The sequence below is a fragment of the Portunus trituberculatus genome, chromosome 6, assembly GCF_017591435.1.
Source record: "Portunus trituberculatus isolate SZX2019 chromosome 6, ASM1759143v1, whole genome shotgun sequence".
NCBI lineage: Eukaryota > Metazoa > Arthropoda > Malacostraca > Decapoda > Portunidae > Portunus > Portunus trituberculatus.
The window spans coordinates 4,181,980-4,198,901 of record NC_059260.1 but is presented as its reverse complement, the minus strand read 5'-3'; the positions used below and the strand labels follow the sequence as shown (position 1 = coordinate 4,198,901).

General features: G+C 41.2%; 1 protein-coding gene and 1 long non-coding RNA gene across 2 annotated transcripts in view; one reads left to right on the top strand and one right to left on the bottom strand.

Annotated features, from left to right (window-relative positions):
- LOC123517900 (lysine-specific demethylase 2A-like) overlaps positions 1 to 10,971 on the top strand; it is a 30,620-nt gene extending 19,649 nt beyond the window's left edge. Inside the window, exons 16-17 of the mRNA XM_045278359.1 lie at positions 492 to 668; positions 9,681 to 10,971. Of these exons, the coding sequence (XP_045134294.1) occupies positions 492 to 668; positions 9,681 to 10,820 (1,317 nt within the window). The 3' untranslated portion in view covers positions 10,821 to 10,971. The remainder of the gene's footprint in view (positions 1 to 491; positions 669 to 9,680) is intronic.
- Positions 634 to 15,668, bottom strand: LOC123517909. The gene is made up of 3 exons (XR_006678613.1): positions 14,242 to 15,668; positions 8,692 to 8,938; positions 634 to 829 (listed from the first exon to the last, which is right to left on the bottom strand). It is a non-coding gene; the product is annotated as an uncharacterized LOC123517909 (long non-coding RNA).
- Between the last annotated feature and the right edge of the window lie 1,254 nt (positions 15,669 to 16,922).

The window sequence follows — 16,922 nt, the reverse complement described above, 5'->3', positions numbered from 1 at the left end:
TTTCATTTTTTTGTCTCCCTTTCCTATTACTATATTCTACTCTCATCCGCTTTACTTTCTTCCTGTTTCCTTCCTTATTTCTCTTCCCATCTTCCCCTCACGCTCCTGTCTGCTGTTCTCTGTTTCTCTGTCATCCTCCTTCCCTACCTCCTTATTTTACTCTCATCTTCCTTACTATCTTCTTTTTCCTAACCTTATTCTTCTTTTCATCTATCCCTTTCACATCCCAGTCTGCTTTTCTGTGTCATCTCTTTTCCCTACTTCTTTTTATTCTACTGTCATCCTCCCTCATCTTCCATTTCCTTCCATATTTTTCTTCCCATGTCCCCTTCACACCAGTCTGCTCACCTTAGCTTTCTCTGCCATCTCCCTTCCATACTTTATTTTACTCTCATCCTCCTCCTCTTATCCTTTCCTCTGTTTCTTACCTTACTTTTCTCCCCATCCCTCATATCCAGTCTGCTTACCCCATCCTTTTCTCCCTTTGACAGAGTGAGACAGAGGATAACGATGTGAAGGTGAAGATAGAGGACCTGGATGCCGAAATAGAGAGGGAGGAGAAGAGGCAACAGGAGGAAGCTGCAGCCAGAGAAGCTTGTGCAGGAGGGGGAGGTGTTGGAGGAGGAGGTGGAGGGGGAGGTGTTGGGGAAGTCAAGATAAAGCAGGAGGTAACGACGTGATACTTGCTTATGGTGAAGGAGACAGACAGGCGTGCGTGTGTTTGAGGTGTGGTGATCTGATGGTGGTGGTGAGCTGCTGGTGGTGGTTTTTTGGGGTTCTTTGGGCAGGGTGGTGGTGGTTTCTCATGCTTCATCTCTCTCTGTCTCTCCTGTAAAAGATATATGCTATTACTATCAAACTTTTACTTTTTGTTTGTGTGAATTTACACACACACACACACACACATAGAGGGATACAGTAGTTATTTTTCTTTCTCTCTTCCAAAATGGACAAAGCTATTTACTATCTTCTTTTTCTCTTCTTATTAACAATGACCTTACACACACACACACACACACACACACACACACACACACAAAGTGTTTAAACTGGTGACTAAAAAATATTTATGAAAAATGCATGTGGAAAAATAAATTCTTGAAGGAAGATTTCAAGAGAATGTTTGATTTTCTTAATTCGGAGGAAAGAGAGAGAGAGTTTGATTTTCTTAATCTGGGGCAAAGTTTTGTTTCAAGAGAATGTTACTAATATTCTCAAATGGCAAGACTGTTCTTACCTCCCCCTCCCTTACTGTGTGTTGGTGTGTGTGGCAGGCAACTTGAAGCTACAGGTTAATTTTGCTTTATCTGGAACTGAGGAAAACTACAATTTGTTCCAGAAATATTAAATTCATAATTTTTGAGTGCAAATGTTGGAACTTTTAAGTAGTGAACTAGAATTTTGTAACAACTAAAATTTGGAAGTATTGAGTGCTAACAACTGAATTCTCCCAAACATCAATTCATCGTTCCATTTCAACTCGGAACCACTACAATAATCTGACAAATAATATCACTGTACAACCTCCCAATATTCAATGATGCATGTATAAATTCTATGCATGAAATGACTGATTAATGATGCAACCTCATGAAATGGTATAGAGGTATTTCATTATAAGACAACTGCAAAATCTTAAGTTTACTATTTCAAACATTCCATATAAGGCATTGTTAACCTGTTCTGCTACTACTATTAGTACTTGTAATATATTTCAGGAATTACATCTATTTCCCCTATATTTATGAGCATCTGAGAGAAATGCCACATCCTCAGGTAAACACACACACACACACACACACACACACACACACACACACACACACACACACACACACACACAAAAGCGGGTACATAACTGACCTAAAAAAAATAAATAAATGAATAAAAAAAAATTAAAGTGCTTTGTGGAAACAGTCTCAGGATATTCCTATAACATAACAAAACAGCTCATATTTGTAAACATTTTGGTGTCATCTTGCTCATCTCTGACAGGCTGCAGTGGAAGTGATGTTATGGTGGGCGTTTTCATGAATTACAGGGAGTTTGACATGCAATTCTTGGGAGAAACGCACACAGGAATATAGCAAATATATCTACAGCTTTTGATAGTAGTTGGGTGTTTTCATGATCAAATTTAACATGCTCTTAATGTCACTAAGGAAGAAACACTAATGGAAACCAGGCAAAATATATCAAAGACTTATAAGAATGTACTGATGTGACTTTCAGGGTGTTTTTTACTCCAGTGACAGTTTAACATGAGACTAACTACTGTTAATAGGAACACCCAAAGGAACCTGCCCAACAGAAACACATCCACAGGTTTCAGTCTTTTTTTTTAGAGCGTAATTCTACTGTAAATACGAAGAAAACATCAAGAAGAACCAGATAAACAATTCCATTAGTTTTGGAAGTCATGAGAGTGAAGTGAATTAAGTCATGGGAGGGGAGAGTGAATGAAGTGTTTACAAATAAGCCAGTCTCTCTAACCTAACCTAACTTATGTGTGGCTGCCTTGGCTTGCTTCCCCCGAGAGCAGCACAGACTGACGCAGAGAGACAGACGGGGAGCCACAGTGTATATATAACGTGTGTATATTCTAGGTTATGCAATGAAGAGTTAGTGTGTAGAGTGACACTAAATTAGGAAGGAGGAATTGTATACTATTAATGTTTTTAGTATATGGGATTAACACAATAGGCTGTGTTTTTTGGACACACACACACACACACACACACACACACACACACACACACACATGCCCAGTAGCTCAGTGGTTAGAGCACTGGCTTCACAAGCCAGAGGACCGGGGTTCGATTCCCCAACCGTGTGGAGATATTTGGGTGTGTCTCCTTTCACATGTAGGTGCTGTTCACCTAGCAGTGAGTAGGTATGGGATGTAAATCGAGGAGTTGTGACCTTGTTGTCCCGGTGTGTGGTGTGTGCCTGGTCTCAGGCCTATCCGAAGATCGGAAATAATGAGCTCTGAGCTCGTTCCGTAGGGTAACGTCCGGCTGTCTCGTCAGAGACTGCAGCAGATCAAACAGTGAAACACACACACACACACACACACACACACACACACACACACACACACACACACACACACACACAGGAGCTGGACTCAATCTTATAAAAATACAAATAGGTAAAGATTGGGAATGCACATACACACACACACACTTGCTCAAACAAAATTAAACAACTATAAAACTGCATGGGAGAGAGCCAGAGAGAGAAGAAAAAGAAAACCCTCTTATCTGTCCTTCTATTTCCTAAGTTCCTCCTAAATTTTGTAATGGGGCTTAAAATTGACCACCACCACCATCATTGCCACCACTAGTGTGTGTGTATGTATGTGCGTGTGTATGGACGAGTTAACGTGTACATTACTACTAATTATTATTATTATCATTATTATTATTATTATTACCATTATTATTGCCCAGTACTGCCATAAGCATTGTAGTGTGTGTGTGTGTGTGTGTGTGTGTGTGTGTGTATGAAGCCTTCCTAAGCATTGCAGTGGGCCGTCTGTCTGTCTGTCTGTTAGTTAGACTTGCTGTCTTAGCCTAAGGAAGGGTAATTATTATATCTGTCATACATTTGTAACAATACATACGTACATACATGCATTCATACATAAAGCTCTATATAGCAGAACCACAGAACCATCATGACTTGTTTGTACCACCACCACCACCATTACCACCACTACTACTACTATCATCATCTCTTATGCTGTTAAAATTCTCTCATTATCTATTGTTTATATATTTTTCTATTACTATCACTACTATTATTACACCTATCATCTCTTCTGCCATTACAGTACTCTTATTTTTATTACTATTGCAACTTTAACTTTTCTCCTATTACATTTTTGATTACCTATTGTTCATTATTTTTTCTATTAAAAGTATCATCCCTGCCGTCAGTTATCAAATTACATGTTTATATTTTTCCTACTTCTGTTAAACCTTCCTTCTCTTGTCATTACTCTTGCTTTTAACTCTTTTTCTACAACTTTTCATTTCTTTCTATCACAAGTTTCCTGGTTACTCATTATGTTCATGTTTCTTCCAATATTGCTGTCATTATTTCTATCTATGTTTGTTTCAATTCTTTACTCATTTCTTTTTTCACAAACTTATATCTTTCTTTATTTTTACTTGTATATATTTTTTTCTTTTTTTTTTCTATCAGTCTCTGGTTTCAATTATTTACTTGTTGAATTTCTTTTTTTATTTAAAGTATCATATCTTTCTTTGTAGCTTTATTTTTACTACAACTACTATTACTATTATTTTACTTGCATTAACATCATCACTAAAACTATAATTGTCACTAGTATTATTCTCAACTCACAACACCACCACCACCATTACAACAACAGCTACCACCACCACCACCACCACTACCTCTACAACCCTCACTACCACCACCACCACCACTGGACCACCAAACCTGAACACTTTTTTGGTCAACTTTCCAACTGCCACAATTCAAAGATACTGTGATCTCAGTTATAGTCAGTATTTGTAAGTTATGATTATACCCACAACCAACCCAGTCCTACACACCTGACTAGCCATCACCACACCTGTCTGTAGCACACCTGACCCTGTACCTATTTGCACCTTTACCTAATTAATTCTTGTTACTACTGCTACTATTACCACCACCGCCACCACCACCACAGTTGCTAATCTTGTTATATTAAGTCTTTCATCTTAGTTTGTAATGTTATTTAATGTTTTTTGGTTAGTGCTTGGTTTTATTTTATTTGATTTTCATCTTGGCTGTTTCTTCTGTTTTTTTTTTTTTTCTATTTTCTTTTATCTGACTCATTTGTCTTTTTCTTGATCAGTATTTATTTATTATTTTATTATTTTTTTTTTCAGATATTTTTTTGAGTTAATTTAGTTTCCTTTTTTCATGTATATCTGTTTACTCTCTCTCTCTCTCTCTCTCTCTCTCTCTCTCTCTCTCTCTCTCTCTCATATTACACATTTTTTGTAGCTCAAGGCAAGAGGCATTACAATTTAGTTCACATTTTTTGTATGTGAAAGAAGCAAGAATGAGTTATTTTGCTTACAAAGAGAAGCACATTATTTGACTCTGCTTTCAGTTTTACAATGTAGGTTAGTAATTTTGTTGTACTACTTTTTCTTAGTGTTTTCTTTATGCTTATAGTGTTTGTTGCCCTTCATGTGCGTCAAAACCCCAGTGCGTATTCTTGTGTAGGCGCTCGTACACACACGCACATAGATGATAAAAGTTCGTTAAGTCAGGGAAAACAAGGCAGAAATTTTGCCTTTTCCGGTATTTTTGGTTGTGGTTAATTTGTATATTTTCATTTATTAACAGAATATGTGTCTGAAACATTATATTTCTTACTTTATTCCTTCAGAAACGGTATTTATTTACCTTCAAAGTTACTAATGCATGAAATAACAAAACCACAGCTATAGCATTAATGAAACGTGCAGCTAATTTAATAAAGATGGTAAAACAACACAAAACAAAAAAATTATTCATTGTATTTGTGTTAAGAGTGTTGAACGGTGTACAAATAACTAATATTATCACGGCAGGAGTCAATATTTTCCTCTAAACACCACCACCACTTTTTTCTGAAGAATTAATTTATTTTGAGTTGGTACTGGTGTGAGAAAACAAGACTTCTTAAAGTAAGGTTATGCGTGTGTTTATGGAAGAGTAGAAACGTTAATTTACAAATGTGTGGGAAGAAGGACATCAATATAAGTTAATTAGTTTTGGTGAATGGTTTGTTTTGCTTCTCTCATTTGCGATGAGAAAATAAAGGACTGTAAGAGAACAGAAAAAGAAATTTAGAATGATTTGAGTAATGCACAGGTGAAAAAAGAAACTGAATCAAGAAACTAAGCACTGGAGACCTTTGAGATAAGAAACTGGCTTGATAAATTAAAATGAAACATGAAAACTGACTTGACAAGATAAAGAACAAATCAAATCTGAATGCTGATCTACAAAAAAATGCACCATTATTTTTTCACAAGTAATCAAGTTGTGTTACTTCGTTATTTAGGATGAGAGGAAAGGACTCCGAGTAACAAAAATACACAAAACTTCGCTGCCTTCTTGAGAGAGATGATGCAAAACCGAACCAATTGTCTGAGTCGTTTTTATGAGGAAGCAAGATAACGACGGGTAACAAAACAAATACATCACTTCTCTTCATAATGTTTCTTGAAAAATGTAAAGCAAAACTGAACAAGATTACTGAGTTAATCATTTTGTGCAAGAATGATATATCGCACAAGATCAAAACAAAACCTAGCTTCTCTTAACATCCGTCTAGGAAAATGTGACACAAGACAGTAAAATTTATGAGTCACAAAAAACAGGATAACACTGCTTCAGGAATAAGTAATAAATAAATAAATAAATAATAACTATGCTGCCGTTCTCTTAGAAAGCTGTCTCGAGAAATTGTGCAAAACGACAAACTTTTCATCCTTTTATGCCGATGGCTAAATTTTTGTCAGTTGGTGGTGGCGGACACACATTCTCATCCATTCTACTCAACATAAGTTCCTGTCATCCACCTATTTCTCCTCTTCCTCCTCTCTCAACCACCTACTGTCATCCATCCCTTTCTCTCTCCCTCCTCTCTTCCTTTCTCCATAACCTGTCATCTATCTTTTCCTCCTTTCGGCCACATCCATTCTTTTCTCCACCACCTCCTATCATCTCCCTCTTTCTCCTCTCTTTACCTGTTTTAAGATTAATTAATAAGTTTGTATAAGAGGATATATACACTATACATACTATCATTATTCTACTTTCCTATAAATCCTCTTCTTTATCTCTTACCCTATTCTTCCTTCACCACCTCTTCTTTCCTTATCTCCTATATTTTTCTTACTAAGTCAATTTATCACCATTATCTTCTATCTCACTATTTAATCATCCTAATCTTCTACTTTCCTATACCTTCTATTCTTGTTTATCTCCTGTTCTCTTTTATTTCCTATCATTCTCATCTTTCCTGTTCTCCTTTTCTCTCCAGTAATTTCTATGAGTATTTTCTGTTCCTTTCCACTTACTCTTCAACTCCCTTTTATCTCCTGTTCTCTATCTACTATTTCACTCCTATATTTCCCTTGTTTTTCTTTTTCTTCTAATCTCCTGTTCTCTTCTTTCTTCAAAACTCCTATTCTATTCCACTTTCTCGACTGTCCTATTTCCTCTTGTCCTCTTCTTGTTATCCTCCTATCTCTACTCTCTATTTTTGGTGTCTTCCTCTTATGTATCTATTCCTATTTTTCTCTTATCTCTACTCTCCTCTATTTTTCCTGCCTTTCTCTTCTATATATCTTCTTATTCTCCTCTATTTCCTCCTGTCCTCTTTTGTACCTCTTCCTATCCTTCTTGCATCTTTACTCTCCTTCATTTTCCTCCTCTTCTATACCTCTTTCTACCCTCCTCTTAAGTTATCACTCCCTGTTTGTCGTGTTATCAATAAGTTTGTGTCCGCCCATAAGCAACACCTATCTATACTAAGCCACTACTACAACACTGTGTTATTACTATTACCACTTATGACAACACCCATTTAGTCACTCTGTAATAATAGGTTGGCTCTCCCATCAGTTTCTTTTTTTGTAAGCAAATAAAAATGATCCTCGAGAAAAAAAAAAAAAATTCAGTAAATGTAAAAATATATAAATGAAGTGTTTGATTGACCTTTTTGAATTTAAGTTTTGATATATTTATTTTTTACCATTTGTTTTGATTTGCATAGTAGTAGTAGTAGTAGTAGTAGAAGTAGTTGTAGTGGTAGTTAATAGTAGTGGTGTGCTTGCTGTTGTTGCCCCTATCTGAGCCAACCTCTTACTACTATGACTATCTTTTGACTATCCTTCACTGCCACTGCTATACTATCCAGACTAATCTCTGTTCGCTCTTCTGACACTCCCTTAACCCCTTCAGTAGTGGGATACATTTTTACCGTAAGCTTTGGGTATTAGACAATTTTATTAACATTAGGAAGGGTCTATGGAGGTCAGAAGATTAATGGCCTGTGTTTACTATTTTAATCACATAAGTTTCTGAAGTTGTATAGAATCACCAAATAGTAAACAGAATGAATATGAATGTGTCATGGCACTGAAGGGGTTAAAGCAGCCTGCACTAATACTAAAAAAAAAAACTATCACTAAAAACTAGGGACTATTACTCTGCTTACTGCTGGCATCCATTTGAACTACTACTGCTATTACTACTACTATTAAGACTACTACCACATATTTACCTATTAGCATGCTCCTGAAACTAAAGAGATAGTGAAAAAAAAAAAAAACTTGCATACTGTCCATTCCTTCCATATTCTGTCTCCTCTCTCTCTCTGCTCCAACAAATACTTCTCATTCACCATCGAAAACAATCAGTCACTGCCCCTCTTTCTCTCTCTCTCTATTACACATACATACACACGCACACCCTCCGATTTTTTTTTTTTTTCTCTTCGATACGGAGGCAAAGCATTTATCATCTGAAAATGTGGTTCCGGATACAAATACGGATATGGGATACACCACCAGTACGTTTGCCCACTATAGCTCCTCCCTCTCCTTTACCTATCAATACCTAAACATGACTTCTGCCCTCACTTCTATTGACTAAACTCCATCACATTACCTCATAACACTTGCTTGATCCTCTTCCTCTTTCCTGACAATGCCTCAATTTTTTTTTTTTTTTCCCACAATCTCTTCTTGCTTCCTTCACGACTTTCTTCCTGTTTGTCTTGCTTTTCATCCACCTCAGTAATGTTTCTTTTCGTCTTCCATGCCAGTCCACTTCTTCCTCGCCTCCTTGCCAACACACACTGCCTTGTAGACGTCATTGTTGCCACTGCCACCTGCCCACCTCAGCCAGTCAGCCTCTGAAAACAGTACACGTGGCAAGTGACTGTGACGCTGGCTACTCTGTGCTGTCTCCTTGCTAGCTAGTCAGGGGTTAAGTGAAGCTGGTTATTTAATATTACTTTTTTTGTTTCACGCGCTTGTCACAAAATAATAGCTATAGTGTAGGATTAATGGTTCTGATATATAGTGCCTAGTTTTCATTACACAAAATATCACTTAAGATTCATTACTTCAAGGCAATAACACCAAAGGATTCATAATGCAGTTTGACAAAGCGTCACAACTGATAGGAAATTGTGTACTGTAAAGAGACCACTGAAAAAGGTGACTGCGTCAAGAGACAAACCCAGACACTCACTCCGTACTATGTGATGGTCGCCAAGGGAAAGTTCAGACAGCAGTGGTGAGGTGGTGTATTGTATCGGTGAGGTGGTTCAGTGTGACTGAGGGGCGGCCGTGGAGAAGCCTCAGTGTGGCCACTTAGTGTGTGTTGTTTGTTCCACGCTGACATGAAAAGAAAAGCAAGACGACCACGGCGACGTAGGCAGGTGTGTGTGTGTGTGTGTGTGAACGGCGTATGCCTGGATGCCAGCTTTGGAATCATGGTTAGTTTTGGGTGAGGGAGACGTCAGGCCACAGACACGCAGTAGTATACATACACATACATACACAGTGGATACGGCCAATGGGGGACAGGATGGCATGACTGAAGGGCGTCAGGAGGCCACTCGTGTGTCTGACAGAGCCTGTGTGTTGCAGGGCGCGGGGCAGGATGCCGCCTCGCCACACATGCCGTCGTGGGAGCAGCTGCAGGCGCGAGTGTCCCACCCCTTGGTGCGTCCCACGTGGGTGGTGCGTCCCGTGCCGCCGCCGCCTGAGGACGAGGATGATGAGGAGGACGAAGACGAGGAGAGCGGCAGCGACGGCGAGAGTCGCCCGGCGGCCCGGGAGCCACCGCCGCCCGCCCTGCGCCGCGCCGTGATGGTGCCTGTGTTCCATCACCTCAGCCGCCGCGACCTGTGTATGGCCATGCAGGTGTGCCGCGCCTGGGCACTGTGGGCGCTCACTCCCAGCCTGTGGGCGTCCATCTCGCTGGCCAGCACCAGGCTCACCCGCACCCACCTGGCGGGCGTGGTGCGCCGCCAGCCAGCCCGTCTGTGCCTCAGCTGGGCGCGCCTGGACACGGAGCAGCTGTCATGGCTGCTGGCCAGGCTCCCACAGCTGCGGCGCCTGGAGGTGGTGGGTCTAGAGTGGCCCCTACTGGCGTGCCTCTCCTCGCCCTACTGCCCCGCCCTCACGGCGCTGGACTTGTCCTTCTGCGGCAGCCTGACGGATTCCGCCCTGGCTAGTCTGCTGGCACCGCCCCGCACGCACCGCCCCGGCCACCGAAGCGCCACCTCGCGCTTACGCCAGCTAACGTTCCTGGCAGTGGCGGGCACGCAAGTCGGGGACGAGGGGGTACGCACGGTGGTGCGGGCATTGCCGCAATTGGCGGAGCTGGACCTGAGCGAGTGCCAGCGTGTGACGGAGGTGAGCGCGGCGTTGATGGCACATCCTGCCAGCGTGGTGCGCGAGTCTCTGGTCAGCCTGGACATGCGGGGCTGCCACGGTGTGGGCCCCACCTGTCTGCCTGCCCTGGCCCGCCTGCCACGTCTCACCCGCCTGGCTCTGCACCCCTGCAACAATGTGCCCCTGCCAGCCGTCAGGGTGTGGGGCGCCTCACATGGCTACACCCTGGACCAGGACAACATACTGGTGCGCCCCCCGCCCCCTACCCAGGATCCCGCCACGGACTCCGAGGACTCTGGCCCCCCAAGCCCCAGCCAACCCCCCAAAGAGGACACCCCTGTCCTGCAAAACAGAAGACAGAAGAGGCTAAAGAACACAAGAATGAACTGACTAAGGAACACAAGAAACAAGAGACTGGAGAACACACTCCAGAAGAGGCTAAAGAGGCTACTCAACACAAGAAAGATAATGATAAAGAGAAGAAGGAAGACGAAAACACTGAATTGAAGGACGGTGGGAATAAGGAGGAGAATGGCACCAGTGAAGTGAACGGGACCACCCCTGCCACACCCTCACCCAAGGACGTGGCGTCCCCCACCACAGACACCAAACCAGCCCCACAGAAGCACCAGGAGCAGGAACACAAGCACCATGACCCCACACCAAAGACAGAAGACAAAACCCAGAAAGACTCCAAGGAAAATGACGAGACAAGTGTTACCAAGACTATCAACACCAACACCAACACCACCAACACCAACACCACCACCACCACCACCACCACCACCACCAACACTACCACTACCTCAACTCCAAGCTCCACCTCCTCTTCCTCTTCCCTTGCACAGACGCCTAAGGTAAAGGAGCAGGGGCAGGGGGTGAAGAGAACCTTGTCACCCCAGGAACACCCAACCAAGAAGAACAAAACACAGGCATCAGGAAAGAAGACAGAGAAGGGGGAGAAGGTGAAGAAAGGTGACAAACAGAATGGGACGAAGATAGGGGAGAAGGCTGGAAAAAAGGCCAAGGTACAGAAGGATGGTGATAGGAAGACCCCAGTGAAGCCTGCAGGATCTAATGAGGAATCTATACCTTCTTCATCTTCCTCCTCTTCCTCTTCCTCTACTCCTTCTAAAGACTCTGGTAGCAAAACAGAAAGTAATGTGGAAAGTAAAAATGCAAAGAATGAAAGTAAAGATGCATCACCTTCCTCTTCCTCCTCTTCTCAGGACCTAAAGAAGAGCCCTTCTACACCTCTTCCTTCTCCTTCCTCTCACTCTTCTACTTCAGAAAGCAAAAAAGTTTCCTCACCCTCCTCCTCCTCCTCCTCTTCTTCTTCCTCTTCCATCTCCACTTCTTCTCTCTCTTCCACAGATGCCAAGAAACCCACATTATCACCTTCCTCTTCCTCCTGCTCCTCCTCTTCCTCTTCACCAGATTCAAAGACATCACACTCCTCTTCCTCTTCTCAAGACACAAAGAAACCATCATCTCCTTTATCTCAGGATCCTAAAAAGACCAGATCTACCTCCCCTTCCTCTTCTTCTTCTTCCTCCTCCTCCTCTTCTTCCTCCTCTTCCCATGATCCCAAGAAGCACAGCACACCCACACAGGACAAGAAATCTACCTCCACTTCCTCAAAAGTCACAAAACCACAAGAACAAACCCACAAGAATTCAGAAAATATCGACCCACATTCAAGCTCAAAAAGTCACAATGATACACACAAAACGAGCCAGAAAGAGAAGACCGAATCAACTACTACTACTCCTACTACCCCAACTACTACTACTACTACCTCTACTGCTGCTAGTACGACACCAAGTGAACCAGCCTCTTCTAAAACCCAGGCAGGCACAAACGCAAAGCAGGTGTCTGGACGTGAACAAAACAAGACTAGTGAGGCAACAACTAACAGCATTTCAGGGACCACCACCACCACCAACTAAGACCCCACAGCCCTCACAGACTAAAGGCACATCACAGCAACCAAAGGGCACCAGTTCATCCCCACAGCGCACCAGAACACAACCTTTGAAATCTGGAGAGAAAACAACCATGCACCCTCCTCATGGCAGCGAAAACAGCACCTCTGTGACGAAAGCAGCAACCACAGACTCACACAGCAAGACACAGGCACACAGCAGCAACAAGAGTGTGTCACAGGGTACCAGAACCACCTCACACTCCCAGAACACTGCAAAGGGTAGTACAAGTGGGAGAGAGGCCCGGGAGAGCAGGGAGAGTAAAGAAAGCAGTGCATCTGTGGAATCAGGAAGGGCACAGCAGCAGCAGGGCAACCAGGGAAGGTCCTCATCACACCAGAAAGATGTCAGGGCACTTCAAGTCTCACAGATAAGGAAGTACGCCCCATCGCCTGAAATTCCAAAGGTGACAACGGAGATGAAGGAAGATAACAGCAAATCGGAGCCAAAGGAGAAGGATAAAGACGGTTCTGTTGCTGGGAGAGATGGTGGAGAAGGGAAGAAGAAAGTGACAGAAGAGAATGAGGATGAAGGTGATGGTTCGAAAGGTGAATCTCAAAGTGTAAGTCAGAGGAATGTGTTTGTGACGTCAGTTGAAGTTCACCGCGCTCACAACGATGAACGGAAAATGGAAGACAACCCCAGCGCCTCACCATCCTCCTCCTCCTCCTCCTCCAGCTCCTGTTCCTCGTCCTCCTCCCCATCCTCCACCACAAGCAAGCGACCAGAGAGGAGGCTGAGTGTGCGGAAGGCGAGGGAGGAGGAGGCCAAGGCAGAGGAGAAGAAGGAGAAAGAGAAAGAGAAAGAGAAAGAGAAGGAGAAGGAAAAGGAGAAAGAGAAGGAGAAAGAGAAGGAGAAGAGTGAGAGCAGAGACAAAGACGAGAAGGAGAAGGAGAAGGAGAAACGGAAAGAATCAAAATCACGAGTTGATGAGATGAACAAAATCACAGTTGAAGATTCTAGCAACAAGCAACAGCAGCAGCAGCAACAACAACAAGGAGGTAGTGGAGGAGGAGGAGGAGGAGGAGGAGGAGGTGGAGGTGGAGGTGGAGGTGGAGGTGGAGGAGGAGGAGGAGCAAGGAGAAACTCGGAGGAACACAGCAAGAAGCAACAAAGCAGTGGACACAAACGGAACTCTGGCGACAAACAAAAAAATCAACATCACCAACAACAAAAGGAGACCTCGCCACGCTTCAAGCAAGAAAAGGACATTGTTACCAGATCAACAAAGAGACTGAAGGTGGATGACAAACAAACAGATGATGGTAAACAAACAGAAGGATCATCACCAAAAAGAGAAGGAGGAGGGAAAACGAAGGTGAAAAAGGAAAAGGAGAAGGAGAAGAAAGAAGAGGAAGGGAAGGGAAAGAGAAGCAGAGCAGATGCGGAGGAGTACATGTCAAAATTAAGGAGAAAGTCGAATGATGAAGGAGAAACAAACGTAGGAGGAAATAATGTCAATAACGATTCAACCTCCTCTTCCTCCTCCTCCTCCTCTTCCACAGACCCACAGAAGAAGGAGGAGATTGCAACAGAAGAGAAGATAAAGTCCAGGAGAAGATCAACAAGAGATGATGACAATTCTAGACACGGAGAGAGGAGACAGAGAGAAGAGAAGGAAAAAACATCTTCCTCTGATAAGCACCACCACCATCACCACCACCACCACCACCATGACACCTCTTCCTCTTCCTCTGATTCAAAGAAGAGGAAAGGAGAGGATGATGATGGAAATGCAAGTAAGAGGAGTAAGGATGGAGGAAGGAGGGAAAGGAGGAAGGAGGGAAGGAAGAGAAGGAGGAAGAGAGAGGCCTGAAAGATCTCACCGTTCACCAAGAAGACTCTCCATGTGTCAGTAAGAGGACCTTCTTCCTCTTTTTCCTCTTGTTTGCTTTCCTCTTTTTTTTTTTCCCATCTTGTTATCTTTCTCTCATTTCTTCTTTGTTCTCCTTTTCTTTCTTTTTTTCTACCTCACTATTTCTTTCTTCCTCTTTTTTATCCATCTTGTCATCTTCGTCTTGTTTCTTCTTTGTTCTCCATTTCTTATTCTTTTCTCTACCTCATTTCTTTTTTTCTTTTGTTATTCATCTTCCTTTACCTTATTTATCTTGTTTCTCTTACTAATTCTTATCTGCTTTGTTTTCTTCCCATTCTTTCAGTCTTCATTTTCTCACTTATTCATCATTTTTCTTTACATTCTTATTCTCCTTCACCTCTTCTTCCCTCTTTGTTCATCTTCCTCTCTCTTTTTCTTCATCATCTTTCACCTTCCCCTTCTGAAATAAAAAGATAAATAAAATAAATAAACTGAAATTGTACAACTAGATTTCATAAGAAGTAATAATCTATACTATTTTAGGTGAAGATTTTTATTTTCACTAGACTTTAGCAAATAAAAATACAAAAAAAAATATATATTCCTTATGACTCAGATCTACCTATTGGCAAACTGTTTTAATTTTTGTATTATGTATTTATTTTGAGCAATACTAACTTTATGTATTATTATTGATATTATTACTGATCTTGTTTTTGTTTTTCGTCTGTGTGTACGTATGTGTGTAGGTTAGTTTAGGTTCCTGATGCAATGTAGATGACTGTAGCTGTACACTTGAAGCTGAAATGTGTCTCTTTAGTATTTTGTATTGATTTTAGTGTTTAAATGTGTCCTTGTAACATTTTTATATATCCTTTTTTTTTTTTTTTTTTTTTTGCAGCAATTCTGTATATAGCTAGACAATTTTTGTTAATAATGTGTGTGATGAATAATTATTGCTATTATTACTATTATTGTTCTTATCTGTTTCTTTCGAATTTGTAAATACATTTTTTTTTGTAGAATAACTTCAATCATTACTACTAATATTATTCTTGATGATCAACACAAGTACCACTATCGCATCACACAGAATATTGAAGTATGTAGAGTGTGAGGTGTGTATTTTAACATTACACACATTATTTATACATATGTATGCTATAATGTTATATTCCACTCCTTGTATACTTCAAAATATACACCAGTTTATATGTCTCCAAGTACAACAATTTTCCAATGATGTATAACTCGGTCACAAAAAATATATAAAAAAAGATAATTATGTATACTTCCCTCAGTCAGATTTTAATCACAATAAGACAATTCACACGACACAAGCATGTTACAAATACACAAAGACTCGCACACTTTGGTATACAGACTGAGATTTGACCTGTTATGTATGTACGAATTCACTAATACACATTTTTTTTATCAAGCCACTGTGAGTTTCATTATTAAAAAGTTACTCCTACAAAGACTACAAAAGCTGGTCTCTAACGGGCAGGCTCTTTACTAATCATGAATACTGTCCCTCCTCCTAACTCCCTGCCTGCTGCTGTGTTTCCATCTTTCTGTGAACTGAAGTCATTTAAGAAGTTTTCAAGATATTTATCCCATTCTTTCGGTTAACTCTCTCGGAGCTGCTTGGGGACTGGCATAAAAAGTGGGCCTTTTTAATTGTTATTGTTACCCTTAGCCAGATTTACCCTCTTATATAAAAAAACAATACAAAAAAAACTCTTCCCAATGCGCCATTAGCACCTTTCTTCCCAGTCAATATCAGCATCTAACCTCTTGAAACTACCTTGTGCTGACCTCACAATCTTATCTTTTCCTTACCTTCAGACAAAATAGCAAATCTTTATTCTATATTATTCATATTAACTAGATTATCTCTTAACTATCTGGATGTGAGAGTGAGTAGACAGTAAGTGTACACAGTGAATAGCAGAGCTGGGCATTGTGGCACCGAGTTGTGACTGCCACATCATGAATTTTGAAGTTGCAAACCTTTTGAAAAAGTCAGACTAAGCAAAGTCACACTGACAATTTTCTGCAATCTTAAACAGGAACAAAGACCATTTTTCTTAAAAAGAAATTGTAGTGGCTGTTTAGAGCCAGTTTAAGAGCCTAATTTGGCTAAAATTGTCAAATTTGAGTTGGTAACTCTCAAGGAGAGCTGGACTACACCTTCCTTCCCTTACCTATACAAGGTGTGGGTGGACTTATTCATTAGGTAAGTACAATACCTCTCCCCAGCTCTGCAGAAAGAGTCTATTCAGCACAGCTGGGGGCATCCTCAGGGCCAAGAGGTCCTCCCTAAATTAAATCAACTTTGAGGGACTTGTGTTCCACCAAGGAAACATGGACTTCCCAGAGGAGAAAATAGGCAAGGAGGTTCACGTTTTACCTAGAAAATAAAGGAAAAAAGAAAAGAAATGTGTTTCTCTGCCTTATAAAAGCATATTTGATTTTTGTTATTGCACTAAAGATTACTTTCTAATTTAATGGAGTCGCACTGGGAAAAAGTTCCAAGTCACACTGGGGGAACAAAAATAGTCAGAAAGTTAGTCACACCAGACACAACTGCAGTCTCAAAATCAAAGTTGCAGCCAGCTCTGGTAAATATAAAGAAAAGTTACATAGGCTGACTGTTATTGTTGTGATAGTGGCTGCTTCTTTCAT